This window comes from Corvus brachyrhynchos, unplaced genomic scaffold (assembly GCF_000691975.1).
Source record: "Corvus brachyrhynchos isolate BGI_N302 unplaced genomic scaffold, ASM69197v1 scaffold202, whole genome shotgun sequence".
Taxonomy (NCBI): Eukaryota; Metazoa; Chordata; class Aves; order Passeriformes; family Corvidae; genus Corvus; species Corvus brachyrhynchos.
The window spans coordinates 367,377-384,976 of record NW_008238132.1 but is presented as its reverse complement, the minus strand read 5'-3'; the positions used below and the strand labels follow the sequence as shown (position 1 = coordinate 384,976).

Genomic DNA, 17,600 nt, shown 5'->3' with positions numbered 1-17,600 from the left:
ACACAGAGTGGAGTTTTGCAGGTAGGGAAACAAGTGTAAACAAACACACTGGTACACTAATCCGTTAAGTTATTCTAAGCCTTTGTCTTTTTCATATGGTAAAACTGAAATGCAAAATGCATCTCATAATACACTGTGGTAAATTCAATATATAAACTTGAAAACATGATCATTTATTTCCATCCTACCTCCTACTGAGATCAAAGACTCAACTAGTCATTAGCAGATGCCTAAAACAGAACAGAAAGCCTGGGCTAACTGATAATTTTACTGGCTACTCTTTGAATGGTCATTGATTTAGATCTCAGAATTCTTCCAGAAAATAGTCAGCACTGTCAGACAAGAAGACTGTCTACACTGAAAATAATACCTTCTAATAAGGATATAAAAAATTCAACCACAATACAGACAAGAATATATTAGTAATGAAAAAAAAATCAGTGACCAGTTAACAGTGAAAATAATGCCAAACACACTAAATTTATACACAGAAGAAACTGTTTCTATTACCAGTACAAACAGGTAGGTGAAGGGCTTGAAGCATTTGACAGCTATTTAAAAATAATTTAAATTTTACAGGTTATAATGCATCAAGTAAACTTGGAAACTTTATGAACCAGAAAGTGAACTCTGTGTAAGGGACCACTATCTCAAGTTCTCTATCAGAGGCAGGTTTTGCAAAGCTGTAACTTGTGGCAGGGAGACTGACTGAGGCATGAGAGTGACACTCTACAAAGTAATATAGATAAACTGTGATAATTTCCGAACTGACATAAACTAAAAAAATTTTAACTGAAACAGACCATCCAATCATTTTTTTCCTTCAAGAGTAGGACAGTGATGAGGTAGCATCAATTTCTACCTTCATGCTTAGTCTGTTTAAATTACTTAAACTGGTAAAATATGGAAAAGGCACTTTTAATTAAGAAATTAATTGCAAAAAACTCTGCTGCTGCTCATACAAAGATTTCCCATATTCTGTATTGCATGATGAAACAGTACAAATTTTTCCAGACTTCAAATGCTACTGTTGCACGAAAAACATACATGTAGGGAAGACAAAACTATTCTATGTTTTGAAAAAAATAAAATAAAATTAAGTGATGCCATGACAGCCTTCCTGCATGTCTGAATTAGAAGACAGTGAGTGATACATTTACCATACAAAAGATTGAAAATTGGAATTAAGATCTATTAACAGGAAAGAACTTTTAAAAGAAGTTCAACTTGGAAAATGGTTCTAGAAGATATGTTAGAAGAAAGGTAATGGGAAGTCCTGTAGTAAATGTTAGAGGACCAAACAATAAGTATGGTTCAAGACCATTCACAGCAGCTGAAATTACTGATTTGTGATATTGACTATTAATATCTAATTTTTAAATATTGTTAGAAAAAAGATAAGCATCATCTCACACACAAGACACTGTAATGTGTCAAAATCAAAACTTGAGTTAGTCACACAAACCTTTACTAGCTTTGTCTAAATGCTGAAAATCCTCAACAAAATTCAGGACATCCTGATAGCTTTCTTCACACACTTCTACGAGAAAATGGAGCAATGTTGTTTTCTGGTCTGCTGATTTTGTGTCCTTCAACTGGGCAGGAAAAAGAAAAAGAAATGTAAAAACACTGAGAAAAACTTTATTTCTGACCATTTTAATAATTAATAAATATTAGTAATTATTCATCCAGGAAAGAAAAGAACAAACTGTTAAAGTAGTACATTTTTTTTCAAGACAGCAATGGGCTGCTTAATTTCTCCCCTTGCTAAAAATCCCTAGAAAGATCACACTAAATATTTATTATCTACGCAATATTTGCGGTCAGTATTCAAAAACAGTATACATATTTCTTTCAAAAATGTAATTATTTTAACAATACAGCAATATTTGCAAAACTGTGAATAAGCACATGAAAGTATAAAAATAAAAATCAAAGTTGATCAGCAAAATCTGACTATACATAATGCACATATCCACTGCATTACATGATTTCCTTCCTTATGTATGAAATCAACTCTAGCCTAAAAATATTTACATAGTGGAAGCCACACAACCTCAACACGTACAAGTTCTTCTTCTAGTTATCAATTCTTAACACAGTAATTAAGAGTTCATAGGTCTCGTTGTTTAAAAAAAGTTAACTTCAATAATTCTTAAGCATAAACTTTTCTTTCTGGACTCTTTATAGATATAAAATTATTTTCAAGCCTGGCCACTTTAAAACTTGCAGCTACTCATGCAAAAACGCTAACAATTGACAACTGACAAACACTCCTGCTGTAGTTTTCCAACTGAGACGTTGTTTTAAATCAAAGAGATTCTTATAAATAGAAAATGACATCATGTATGAAACTATCACATTCTTCACTACTTAAGAACTATTTCTACATAAAAAAACTTAGCAGGAAAAGTATACAAGCATGTAGTCACAAAGTAAGCATGAGTACAAAAAGGGGTGCCACAATTGCACAAAGACTTCTCTACATCCGAATATCAAGGCACAAAGTCCTTAACACAGTATTGATATGTCATAATTAACTGTAAAAAGTCTGGTTTGTTTTTATAGCTCAAAATTCTACTATGATGAAATATACTCTTCCAGAACGTGCATGTTTTCCTTCAGCCAAATGGATTAATAATAATATGAAACACAGTTTTCCAAATAAACAGAAAACAGAACACATATATATATCAAAACCCAAAAATGTATTCCAGGATCCTTACTGTAAGCAATGTTATAAAATATGTTACTTCCACTGTATTGGGAATCTCAGTGAAAGATGTCTCAATAACACCACAAAAAATTTCTACAATGTGACACTGTGACATATGTGATACTCTGTGATACATAATAGAAATTAGCTATAAATATGAACCTGTGTTATAAACATGCATATAATTTTAATACTTCAGTATTTAATGAATGATTGAGTATTAACATATCAATATCGTATCCCTCTTCTGAGAATACTCATGGCTGCTCTCTGATGTAGAAGAACTATTACAGTCATTCATTCCATACTTTCATTATCTATACACATCAGTCCTCTCTCCTTTTTCTAGTACTCCATGGCTATCTTCAAAATCTTCACATTCTAGATCTTAATAAATTATGTCTCCAAGATAAATTCTGACTTTTGTTCCTGCTCTGCAAAGTGCTTATATCAATTACCTTCACATTGTTTTCATAGATATATTTTTTGTCCTGTGCATTAAAAATACAGAGAATACAACCACACCTAGGACAGATTCTTGTAAAACCATACTTAAGTAAATGCACCTAATTGGAGAAAGAACCTTTAGTATCTTCCTTCTGAATATGTTTCTCAACAAGTTGTATCTTTAACTCAATCACTTCATCTACAAGGTATTAACTCTAGGTGGATGACTCATATTTAACGTTTACTTTAAACTAGGTTAAGTATTTATGTCACAGGTATCACATTCAACACTCAAAAACCACAGTGAAAGAATTCTTCTGAAATATAGCAGAGTAACAGTGATTAGTTTCATGAATGTAGAAGTTAACAAACTGTATTTTCTCTTGTACAAAAAGATAAAGAAACAGAAAGACAAAGACTACACACAAAGTTTCAAATAACTCCTTGCTTGTAAGAACTGTATGTGCACTCTGAAGATTTTGCATTAAACTCCCAGAGAGCACAGGAAAAAAAATAACAACAGTAAATATGGGAAAGGTAATTAGCATTAGAATGAATTATAAATTAACACTCAGAAAAGTATAAACACCTTCTAGTATATACCTTATATAAAAGTTGAAAGAATGAAAATGTAAGAAAAATTAGAAGAAGTAAGAAACTGATGAAACTCAGCAACATAAGAAGAGAATCACGTAAGGAGCAAATTCACGTAAAAAAGAAAACATAACTGTATTAAAACATACTAAAATGTGATAGATGTCTTAGAAGTGCTCAGACATGTTAAAATTACAAAACTACTATGATCACAGTGATAAGGTCCTTACATAACCTTATTTAGTTTGGGTTTTTTATTATTCCCTCAAAATAGAATCACTTAAAAGTGATTAAATGCAAGACAGTCTCAAGATGACTATTCATGGATTAGCTGTACTGTTCAAACTATCAACTAATGCTAATAATAAGGAAAAAAAATAGTAAGCAAATAATTAACTTCAGGAAAAACATCAAAACCAGAGTATTTAAGTAGCAAAATTTAAAAAAAAAACAAAACGTGTAATATTCAACATGGACATTTCAAAACTCACTTTACACAGCGAGCTGAGATTATATCCAAAGGTCTGTGCATTCCGAGAACCTGCATTCATGTAGTTTCCCATTAACAATACTAGTTCCAGCAGCTTGCTAAAGCTTTTACTCTTCTTTATCTCTTCACAGGCAGCGCTGACAGCCATGATGTCAGGTTTGATGTTGTTCACCTGCTCCTCAAACTGAAGCTTAAAAAGAATAGCACTGAGCCGTGGCCGTAGTCTCTTCACGTTGCTCATCTGATTGAAAAGAAAAATAGAAGATTTCCTTTAAAATTCATAGTACACTTCGGCACTGTACAAATGCATATGCTCTGAAATGATTTATTGGTGTGACAGGCTTGAAGAAGCAATATATCTGCTATAACTGATAGCAAATGAATGAATGAATGAGGGACACTTGGGTAAGCAACTGAAATCCCATCTTGTGGTTAATAGGAACTGCCCCCATCCTTTCCAAATAACTAGTATGTGTAAGCAATAAAAGATAAAGTGTCATCATGTATCACATCTGTCAACTCACATACCAAATCCTATAAAACTAATCCAAGTTTATGACCCAGTAGTTGCAAAGGAATGAAAGTAGTTCACAAATTTTGTCTAACTCTAGTACCAAAACAAGACAAATCTCATTTTCTGGTGCAAATATTTGAAAGCTGACGTCAATAAGAGCTTATTATAAACTTGCAGGAAAATAACAGTTTTGAAAAATCTCAGCTATGAAACACTTAATATAGCATACACTAATATATACCAGTATTCATACCGCCTACGCTTCTGTATACTAACCTAATACAGTTAATTAGGTGCAGCTGAATGCTCCCAGGAAAACAGCTTCTGTAGATCATATACAAAATACCTGGCTTTTTCTATGGTTTACTGATCATGTATTTTCAACAGAAATTTTGATCTTCTTATATACTAGGTCACTGAATTCTCACTCCAGACATACTTTGCACATTGTTTACTACATCCACACTAGAAACACTAAAAAATTATTCCATAAGTTGCTTATCTTATTTTCCCTATCCCTGTTTTCTCATCAGTTTCATGAATTCCGTAAGATCTCCTTCCTCATCCTTGTCTTCTTCCTTCTCAAGGCCAGATTCAAGACAGTAATACCTTGACAATTCCCAAAATCTTAAACTAAGTTTTGTTTTTTTGTTTTTTCTTTCTTAAAAATGAACACATTATTCCAGCTATCAGTACTTCTCAATGCAAGAAAGAAGCAATTATATTGGCACTTCTACAAAGCAGTAGGCTTCATATAGTGGCCTTAAACTTTTGCCTTTAAATTGGACATATCTCCCTCCAAACCACAGTGATACCTAAGGTTTTACAGACTACTTCTCAACACAGACCTAGTCTATCAATGTGAAAATTCCTCTGACAGTGCAACGTTCATAAGTCATATGGTACTGATTATCCCAAGAGACTCAGTGTAAAGGACAATGGTGACACTCCATCCATTTTCAGTGTAAAGTGAAACTGAAGGCTGTCTAATCCAAAGGCTTTGATATAGAAGCAGAAGAGGATGGAATTTACAATTATTTTACTGGTTTCACTGTGACAGTAGAAGAAAATAAAATCAGGTAGAGTTAACATTTTATGTTACTAGGCCATTTCAGAAATGCCTGCATAGCTGTGCAGCCACTCAATGATGTCTCATTGAAGTCAACATATCATTTGCATTTTAGATCAGGTAAGAAATCTTGATATAAAATACGAAATCCTTTCCACTAACCATACTTTGGTTTTCATCATAAAGCAGAGCACACAATCAGGATGTCTTTCAGATTAAACTAGGCTGAAAATCAGCTGTTGCACTTTAGTCCACAGACTGCCTCCAGCCTGGTGCTCAAGTAAAACACTTAAAATGTACAATTTGAACATTATTAGCTCAGTACCAACTGTAGGCAGATATTCTGTTCTTATCCTACAAGTGTGGTAAAATTCTTACTTAAGAACAGATGATAATGGAACTTGAATTTGAACTCGCAGCAAAATAGAAAGAGAAATACCTAAATTCCACATGAAATTAACACAGTACTCTAACGACTTTATACCTAATTTAAGAATAACTACTTAAAAGAAAGTTAAGGTAGTGGATAGAGGCAAGTGCTACAAATTCACTCTCCTAGCTCTATCAGGAAGAATCACTATTAACTCTTCCTCAATTATCTTACTAAATTTGTATATGTACTACTACTTCCCAGCATCTTGAGAACAATGTTTTTAATTTTAAGTTGTGTCCTGAAGTTAATCAGGAAAAAGTTGAGACTAGACTAGAAAAAAAAAAATCACAACATTCCATTAAAATTATCCAGAATTTTAATATTTAATACCCTACTCAGGGTGCAATAGAGATGATCATTAATAGTAAACCATAGAAACTTTAAAAATGCAGTGTAAGTTGCATTGATTTTAAATAGTACTAAACTCAAGATACTATAGAATCACGAGAAGATGCATCATTTATGGACTCTAGGCTTTTCAGACAGCCAGATCCTTGAAACTGAAATACATGTGCACTTTAGACCACAAAGATGAGCTGCACAAACATGAGCATGCACATCTGCATAAAAGGGGCAGTTTTCATCAGAACCACTTGAACTATAAGAAATTAAGACATCCAGTATGTAAGTATGTAATTCTTAAGGATGAATGCAGATATATGTAATCTAGAAAATTAGAAACAGGAACACATATCAGAAACACAACAGAAATGCCACTGGGATTGTTATTATTGTTATTACTACTACTATTACTATTATTGTTGTTGTTGTTGTTCAAAATGCTCTGAAATCCAGGCACAATGCATGTTGTTGGTATTATTTCTTTACCTGTTTGCTAAGTCAATAATTGGGAAGAGATAGAGTTCCCTTAGTAATATCTGGCTTTCTTTGTGACATGTAGTCCACAGTTATATTAAAACTGTAAAATCCATACACCCTACCACAAGAGATGCTAAGAATTTAAGTGTTGCAATGCTGACCAGCTTATGTTAACATCCTATATTTTTTTAATAATCAGCATATAAGGACATAAGTTTACTTCAGTCTTGATAGTGCAATTCTGAAAACTAACAATCCAAATAACTAAAATGGGAGGTTGAAGAAGAAACCTATACATGCTATACATGTCAGAGAACTCAGCATACAGGTAATTAATTGTTCTACTTTTTAAGTAATAGTCCACAAGAAGAGTCTCACTACAAGCATGTCCAAATGGGAACTGACTTATGAGTTGAGCTACTCGGTAGTGGCTCTCACAGATCTCACATCTAACAGCAAAGACAGGTTTTTCTCTCAAATACAGCATAAATCACAAAGCAACTACAAGAATGTGCAGTCTGATATATGCGTACCTTCACTATCTTTTTTGTTGATGTCAAGTAACGGAAAGCATCTCAGAAGTTCCACTAACACTACATTTTGATCACTGAAGGGGATTCATTCCTGTCATAAGCTCATAGAGAAAAACACTGCAAGCACTTCAGTTTCATACCTTCTTTAAAAGGAGCAACAGTGCTGAAGCTGTCAGACCACCTGAAAATGTTCCCATCCAAAAAGTAAAATAACTGTTACAGCAAAGCTGACTAAAGAGAGCAAACTGGAACACCATTCCCTGTGGATAATGTATGGCTTTCACCACTGCAGCATCAGTGAACTCTAAAGAGTGCAGAGGTAAAAAGGGGAAATTCCTGACACTTACCTTTAGACCCAGGCACTTGAAAAGCAGAAAAAGAAATCAAATAAGGAAGGACTGATACCTTAACAGACATTTTATCATGTTTAAAGAAGACAAAATAACATCCTGCTCAATTTGAAAAGGACAGCCAACATGCCTAAATCTTAGTGAAAAACAGCAGCATTCTGGAAAGATCAAACATTATTTCGCAGTATGGGAGGTCAATTCACAATAAAAAACCAGTGTTTTTCTTGAAATGTTTTTATGGATATGTGGAAATAGTACATCTATCTTCACCTTTGACACACTCTTTTTCCTCAAGGAAATGATGAAAAAGCCAAGAACTGCCAACACAAAATTAAAATTACTTAAGAGAAATCAAGTCGTTATATACACACGCGCACACACACACACATATATATATACAAGCAAATAATTGAACTAATGAATTTTCAGCCTTATTAGCAGTGATAGAGAGCATGGCCTGTTACTTTGGTTCTCCAGCCTGAATTATAAACAGCCTGAATTTCTACTACTGACTAAGTTTCTTGCAAATCCAAGATTTGCAATATCCTAAAGGATATGCAGGTCAGAATAGAAGGCAGTGTATTGTAAGTGACACAGGGACAACACCTATCAATTACCTCCTAGCTGCACACAGGCAGCCTTCTCTTGTCATGTGGATGACAGTGCACTGATTCACAGCGCAGAAAATCCCTGGTACCGTTTTGAATTGCATTATGTTCAACAAAGATGGACCAGCAAGGTCAGTGAGCAGATCTCAGAATTGCCAATGGGGGCTACAACACAGCTGTCAAAATAAGCTGAGCTTACAGTCTTCATGCTGAAATTCACAGAAAGGTAAGTTCCATGAAAAGAAAGTAGTCTTTTGTTTTTTGCCTTATCTAAAAAATACAATTAGATGTACTGACAACTTGATCAGTATGGAATACAGACAGTTTTTGTTTTTCCAAGTTGAAACTGGACAATGATATTTTCCTAAAAAGGAATCTTCCAAGAAGGGGAGGGTCCGAATTTCCAAAATTCTTCTATTTTTAGCAGGCCTAACAGATGTCTGAAAGGCTATTTTCATTAAAAGACACACATGGAGCAGATGCTACTAGACTGAAAAGCTTTCCTCATGGGAAACCAAGCGTTTAATATAGGTAAAAATCCTCTGTAAAACCTCAAATTCATACAGGTAGCAAAAATAAATAAATTAACACCAGAAGTCAAGGGCATATGTCATTGAGGAATTTAAAATCAAATAATATAATATCAAACCAAATGGAGAAAAGTTTCTAAAAGTAAATCAGATGTAACTGTATTCCAGATGGAAAAATCTGATAAGCCTAACTTTAAAATAAATGCCTCATTTTCTGTCTGGCTGCTACCAGGAATCCATCTCCTAATGAAAAGTAAGTCTACTATACGGAATATCCCAAAGTAGAGGTCATGAAGGTACAGACACATGATAAAGGTCTGGATAAGAATGTCTCAAAACCATGACAGCAAGTTTAGTACTTCCCATCAGGTTGAACCACATTAACAACTCCCACATAAAAGTGAAATTTGATGTTACACAGCTAGCAGCTGATTCTGACATCTTTGATGTGACACACATGACCCCAAAGCTCAGACCTCCAGCAAGTTATATCTGTTATCATCTTCTCTACTGACCCAACAAGGAGTGTCCCAGTTAATTTCCTAAGAAGGAAGATACATGTCTATAATGATGACAGAACTGGTAAGGAAAAAACATTCCACAGTAGAGCTTCTGTAGTCCTGTCAATACCGAAGTCAGTAATGACTGGGGAATTTTTGTCCATATGGTTATTTGGTCTATTTGGAACCAGAGTTAATCTGTGGCAAAAACAGTCTGACATGAAATGTTACATAAGTGAATGCTGTAGAAGACAGTTTGCATGTCTTGGAGAAAGTTCCTCAGTTCTACAAAATGATCACAGGGAAAGCAAATCCTAAAGCACTTGGAGCTCCATTGAGCTCTAAAGTCTGAAGCTGCAACAGGTAAAATATCTGCACAGTAATTTCAAGCTCTAGGGATTTAAGAGGTACTGATCAGCCTCCAGGTCCTTTCAGCACAGCTGCCCTACACTAGCCAGTTAATTGGATACCTCACTCAATTTAGGTGACTGAATTCCAAGAAACCCTTGAAGTTGCTGAGTTTAAATGGCGGGATCATGGTCCTTACTCAAAACAGAAGTGTTTTCCTTATAATGTGTAAAGCATGACATGAACATTAGAGGGTTGCTTACATTACTACTGAAGAAAAACATCAAATCAGACTCAGGACAGGCTCTCAAAACATTTACAAGAATGTGCAAAGTGAATGGCTCGAAGCAAAAGATGGGGACCCTCCGGGCAAATAACATTCCTGATCTGAAGCTGTAGAGATATCTGCCAAGAAGAAAACTGAGATAGCCTATGTGTGTGCTAGAACAACCAACCACCCACTTCTAGCCATCTGAATTAACATCAGACAACAGTAAGACAAAATTTTTTAAATTGTTCTTTAGATTAACTACCCAAAATGGTTTTACTGGAACTAAACAGAGATAAGAGTAAGACCTGCTGGTACTGAAGCATTTGCAGAAGCATTCATCTATAATATGGCACCACAATCTTTCACTGACGGAAAGGAAGTAACATAAGCCAATCCAATGGAAACTGCAAATAGTCAGATCAGTGCAGATCATGATGGTCGCTTTCAGAAGGTATTTCTGGAGCTTTGTTCTCCACCCTTACCCAGGTTCAAGGTTTGAAATACATCAACATTACAGGAGTTAAGGATGTTCTCCTTTTCTACAACATAGGTAACTTGACTGCAATTTGTCATAAAGATTTTTTAACTCTCACAGATGGCACATAATAGAAAGTTAATCTTTGGCAACACTCCTGCAAAGGCTGGAAATACTGATATAGAACACTGACAAGGGAGAGCAGCAGATACACATGACATCTAGAAGACATGGAAGATAACGCTTGCAGATAGAAATTAACAGAATCAAAATATCTCACAGCCCAGATGCACTTCAACACTTCAGAATTTTAAACAGACTGAAATGTCACTAGGTATGGCTATGTCCAAGCATCAAGTATTATGAAAGGCAGAGTATACCTCTGCAGAAACAGTGATAGTATGATATTTTCCAAACAGTGAAAAAATATTAATACATTTTAAGTTATCCTCAGTGAGAACATACAGGTGAAACTATTAGCTGAATATGGAATTGATCAATTTAAGTGTCTGCTGAATTATTTAAGACAAACTAGCCTTCATCAGGCCTCACTCTAATCTTCAATTTACTCTAGTGAAATCTTTTCCTTTGGTACAAACTCATTAAAAACACATCCATCAATGAACAAGCTGTGAAGCCACATGAGGATTGCTCGCCAAATTCTATTTGGGTTAGCTGTCAGTGAATTTCACAAGGTCTGAGCATTAATTATTTCTGAAACAATATTTTGTAATTCCCTCAATTTTATCTTTGAGCAAATGTAAGTGATCAAGGAAAAATCTGTTTCCTTTTTTTTTACGACCAGACAATATGGGAACATCTTTCCAAATGTCCTGGGTTATAAGAGAAGAAATATAGCAGGAGCTATCACATGTGGCTCTTGAGACAGTATTCTCATATGTCAGAACGCTAGTACACTTGACTACACCTGAGGTCAAATCTCTGCTAATAGAATCCTGTCAAGTATTAGAAACTTTTTACATCAGAAATGTTTATAAAAAACATCAAAACTGTAATTTCTTAAATGGAATTGCATTTATGGATTTCAAACAATATAATAAATTTAATACGGTCCAGGACCCTTTTACACCACAAAGAATTATAGGCACTGACAAGTGTACATCAAATCATAGAATGGAATTCTATGAAAATTCAGAACATTCAAGTTCTGAACAGCTGAAAGATGCTTGTATACAACTTCCTTATGAATAATATATTGACCAGTGGTATGGTAATAGTTCAATGAAAATCCATTAAACAGATTACTGCACTCAATAAATCAATAAATTGATCAATAAATCTAATACTTATTTTAACAACTTCACTGAAAACAAATGAGGTTAACATTACTAAATGATTTACTCCTTAAATATTTCTTTGATATGATGACAGACACTACACCAAAAATTAGGAAAAAATAGTCTCTAAAACAATACCTTTTTCTTAGTAGGAAAGAACTAACCACAAAACAAATCAACACTGCTGAAAGTCCTAAAGCAACAAAATATTTATACTGTCCATTGAAGAAAGCACCAGGTAAAAAATGTAAAAACCACCAAAACACAACCTTCTGTCAACAGTCACCAAGGTAAACATCTAGATGAAATTCCATCTCCAGTGGGTTTCACATTGCTGGTGTGCTGTCACAGGACTATCATTTCTAAACACAAAGATAATCTTCATCATTAACAAGTTTTATGGAAGATTCAGCATGGTGCTAGTAATGACAAGGTTGTGGGTTCGATCCCTATATGGGCTATTCCCTTAGGAGCTGGACTTGACCCTTGTGGGTCCCTTCCAACTGAAAATATTCTGTGATTATGTGGTAATCAATGAAACCTCCAAGAAATTAATATGAAGGTTGAGGAAGTTTTAAAAAACTTTTAGAGGAAGTTTATTGCAGTAAGTAAAACCAAGTACAAAACAACAACTATGGTAAAAAAAAATGCAATTGAGTATTTATTTTTTGCCAAGCACAAGCATACTTCATCAAGAATTTGAGCAAGAAAATACAACATTCAATATAACATCAAGTTAACAATAGTAAGCTAAGTTTTTAATAAGATGAACAGAATTAATGTAATTTTCATAGAATAGTTAATGAATCGGTGCAAGTCCCTCTCTGCCCCCATCCCCCTGATCCCCCAAAAAACCACACAACCCTAAAACAAAAAACAAACTCCACAGTAATAGGTGATTATATCTGCGCTCTGAGACACCAGCCTGGAGTAAGTGAAAGAAAGAACCTAAAGGAAAATGAAGTCGTTTATCTAAAGAAAACTCAAAGTCTGGAAGAAAAGATAAGGACAATAAAGGATTTATTTTATACTTACTGCTGAATGAACAGAAAATATAAAAATGATAAATAACTTTAAAAAAGAGAAGGCAGAAACCACAAAAGCAACTCATAGAGTCATACAAAGAAAACAAATCCTCACAACCATAAGATAAAAACCTAAACAAAACTCCAAAACCACAAGCCACACACATGAAGAGAACCTGAACTGTTTAGAGTCATGCCCTCAATGTCTTTAAGCCAACAACAAAAGTTTATTAACTTTGCTTAAACATACAATACTGTAACAGTCACAGCAAGCCAGTATTTCACTAAGGGTCTTGCTGTTTCTTTCACAGTATCAAACCTTGACTTTCAATTCAAAGCCTGAAAGATAATGGGTTTCCATGTTAAAAAAAATTTTATCACACAAGTAGTAATTAGCCATTTATTCACTATTTAGGTTCTTCCTTAGGAGTCGAATAGTTCAATTGTTCCTTTAATCACAACTTTAGAGCAAATTAACATGGAATTTCCTAATTCTCTGAAAAAAACATAACTATAAAACACTACTCATCTAAAAGACAAAGTCTTGTATTTCGTATTTAAGTTTGATTCTTCTCTTTTAAAACAGACAGCAAAAAATGAGGCATAAACCAACATTTTTAAGGAAAAATAAACAAAACCAACAAAACCAGCAATAATGTGAAGATTCATATTAGCAGCAATAGTGGCTTCTAAAGAAATTAGTAGAATTTCTCAGCCCATTCCACAATATTGCTTATTGCCAACAATAAAATAAAAGGTGCCAGAGAGCCAGATGGAGCTTGAAGAACTTTGATGAAAAGCAAATGGATAGGATTCCATATTCAAAGAGTAAAAAATGTGACTTATTAAAATTTTCCCCCTTGAACAGAAATGAAAAATGTTTCCTATAATTACCATTGTAGCTTGCTCTCTGAACTGCTCTACTACACGCATAGAAGGTGTGACAGGAGAGAAACTGTGCTTAATGATGGGGTTTGGTCTTTTGTGGACTTTGATTTTTAATGTTTTGCATGGAGAACCAGGAGAAGCATGGACTTGCACTTTCCAGTGGAAAAATGGTTGTTCCTTCAGAAAAGAAGCTCCACAAATTTTTGAGATATAAGACCTCTTATTATTTTGTCCATTTATTTTATTTTTCTGAGTTATCACACTGCCTCAACTTTTCAAGACAAATTTGTCAGAAAAGTTGGGCTAAACACAACAAAACTCTACCTACACTGTTGCTGGTCTAGCTCTTCTCATCAACTGACAGTTCCATCCAACTGAATAAGTATTATTCCCTCACGGGAAATTCCCTCAGATAGACTAATCTTAGCAATAACCACCTTAGGTTGAACCTCCAGGAATGGACAAGAAAAATCAAAGAATTGTATAGACATATGCACCAGGAAACTATATAGCATTACTCTGAGTTTGTCTGGATGAAGTAATTACCAATTATGAATTATGAGTGATACAGAAATTATATGCAAACTGTATTTCCACAAAAAGCATCAACTGCCAGCACTGAATCAGCATTTTCCTTTTTTCACTTCCAGTCTTCCTTTGTGAATGCCACCTGGAAGGTATTACAAACATATCTTCCTGGTGGGAAGGGAAAAAGTGATTATGTGTAACTCTTGACAGAACATGGTATAAAACACAGAAGGCAGGAGGCAGAATATGTTAACATGATGGCTATGACATTATTTTCTTGTCATTTACAGAATGAGAATAGAAAAAAAAAATTAGTGTAGAAAACTTCAGTGAAAAAGTTGAGATTTATTAATGCAAACAAAAGTAAGGCCAAACTATTTTAGCTATGGAAATTCAAATATAGCTCTGTATCTCGCAGTGAAACTTTGCTACAGAAAACACCAAAGTTTTTATGGTTTTGGTTTGGTTTCTTTTGCAAAAGTAAATTACTTTTTTAAACAAAGAGAATTCAAAATCATTCCAGCAGTATTATTTCAATAATCAGGCCTTCCACATGCATGGATATGTTCAATAAACGTCCAGTTGAAAGGCAGCACTTGCACTTTTCTCCCAGTCTGGAACCCCTTCACTTTTAGCAAGAAGCAACTGTCTATTTTTTGCTATAACATTATATTAAAACTGTATTTCAAGAAAGGACCAAAACAAAAGGTGATAATAAAACAGAACTCACCACAACTCCAAACTGCTCTGGCTCAGACAAATTGTTATACTCATTCTTGAACTTGGACAATGCATTCAATTGTTCTTGTTCAGGGAGGTGTTTTATTAAATTCTATAAAGAAAAACAAAATAGCCTTAAAAATCTCAGATTCTGTGTTGCTTGTATTATTGTAAACAAATGAGTTTACATATGCATCATTACCATACACTCCCCTAAGACAACTCTTCCCTGAAGACACCAGAATGTACGTAGCAACACACAAATTAAAGTAACTGAGTGTAAAAGGTAAGTGATACAATACTGCCAGCACCTGACACTGATTCTACAGACACTTCTTGTAGTCTTTTTTTTAAACTTTTTTTAAAGAAAATATGCTTGATAGGCACTTGTTCTGCAAACAGAACACTTCAAAGCAAACAGAACAAGAATTTCAAGTGTAACATAACCATCCAAAGGATGGCAAGAATTACTAATGCTAGATGAAAAGTATTTTGAAAAGAGTAATTTATTTTCTAGCATTTCAAAACAGAAGTTTAAACCCCTTATACTTACTTACTTACTTACACTACTATTTAGCCTGAAAACTTGCTAGAAGTAGTAAATCAGAAGTGAGATTCAGCTTCAGCTGAATTCAGAAGTCCATATGGGGTGGTTGGACACATATTTTTCTGGTTTTTAGTAGAACAGCAGTCATATGTATCCTTACCACTATTACATTTGGAAAATAGTTTTGTAAAAAAGACTAAATTTATTAATTATGGATGAAGCTGTCCGGCACTAAATCAGTAACACTGAGCAAAAATGAAAGGGTACAAAGTGTAAAAAGATACATTTTAAATTAAAAACATAACACACCTATTTCTTTTTTTGATATGCAACACTCACATAGCTCTAAATATAACACGATTCCTTAATCTTTACTAAAAGTAAAATGTTATTGTTTGATGCGGAAATAGTTTTCCTATGTAGAGAAACTGCCCACAAAACTTTCAAAAAACAAAAACAGTCAAGCGTCGGATGAGTATTTTCAATATTGAGCATCAGAAAATAAGAAAAAAAGCAACCAAAACTGAAGGAGCAGCTGATATCAAAGCAGCTTTTATGGTGTTCAAATAAAGCTTCTGAACAGCTACAGATGAAACACATTTTGAATATCAAACAGAGAATAAGCAGAAGAAAGAATTTTTACTATGTTACAGGAAACATTTCAGTAATTAGTCAATGAGTTTTGGGATCACAACATGACTTTTGGAGGTTTTACATTTTTCAGCACTACATTTAATTTCTAAATGAAGCAGAGTGGGGGGAGGGGGATGGAGACAGATGGAGAGAAAATACATTTTATTTCTTAATCATAACAAGAGTTGGATTAAGGACAAATTTCCAACTTCAGAAACAGTGATATTAGGACACACTGAACAACACTTACAGCTAAACAAGAAAACCTGCTGAAAGCAAGAAATTCCTAGAAAGAAGTACCATACTGCCTAAGGTAACTTATATGAATGAAGAAAAATAGCCATATGGTTGCAAACCTATATATGCTTTCTGTCTTCTCAGAATGATGAAATACACAGAACATATTTTCATAGCATGGCCATAATGCATACTTGAAAAATATTTTGAAGGTAGAAATAGAGACAGACAGCTGGATACTTATTTAGTAACCTAAGTATATATGAAGGCAGATACCAACTTTTTGAAGCAATGAGGCACATGGTTCTACCACTTTCAAAGAAAGATGAGTGTCTTAAGTCCATTTTCAAGTTTGAACTCAGATAGTCCCTTTTCAGAGTTATTATAGGGTTGTTTTACCCAGAAACTAGCAACTTGGATGAAATCATTGGATAAATATTATTACATCCGAACTTTCAAACTAAATTTGAAGCCTAAGTTCTACTGAGTTTTCCACCTGATTTAGGTCTTCAAGTGATTAATCACTTGGCCAAAAAAATGCTGTCTATATTCCTGAGTGATTTATATGACTGTGCTCGTACAGGATATTGTGAGCATGATCATTTGTATTCCCTTCCACTGACTTTTACACAATCACAGCAGCTGCTAACATTACTGTACACTTGCAGGATATAATTTCTCACTTTTGGCTCTTCAACTTCTCTTACCCTTTTCTTAAATAAAATTGTTCACTCCCCTCCAAAAGCAAACACAAAAGGGCTCAACCACTGTCAAAATCACTTTGGACTCAATTTTGATGCCACCTACATAGGGAGGTTACTGGATACACTGACTTTCAACATACTTTACTGCTAATACCAGTTAATAGAGCCAAAAGATTATCAGCGGAGTGTCAAAAAGTTATCTCCTATTACATTGTTACTGCATAGCTCCAGTGGGCTAGGGTGTGTTAGATATTTTAAATATATGGAAAATTAGGCATTCTTTATCCCAAGGCATATACAATTATAATGAAAACAACTGTCCA

The 17,600-nt window shown here is 34.2% G+C and overlaps 1 protein-coding gene across 2 annotated transcripts in view; it reads right to left on the bottom strand.

The window, feature by feature from the left end:
- The window catches only part of DIAPH3 (diaphanous related formin 3), a 200,974-nt gene that overhangs the window by 100,034 nt on the left and 83,340 nt on the right, over positions 1-17,600 (bottom strand). For both annotated transcript variants that reach the window (XM_008633134.2, XM_017733559.1), the window contains exons 19-21: positions 15,167-15,268; positions 4,249-4,488; positions 1,466-1,595 (exon numbers count right to left, since the gene is read on the bottom strand). In XM_008633134.2, the coding sequence (XP_008631356.1) occupies positions 1,466-1,595; positions 4,249-4,488; positions 15,167-15,268 (472 nt within the window). The remainder of the gene's footprint in view (positions 1-1,465; positions 1,596-4,248; positions 4,489-15,166; positions 15,269-17,600) is intronic.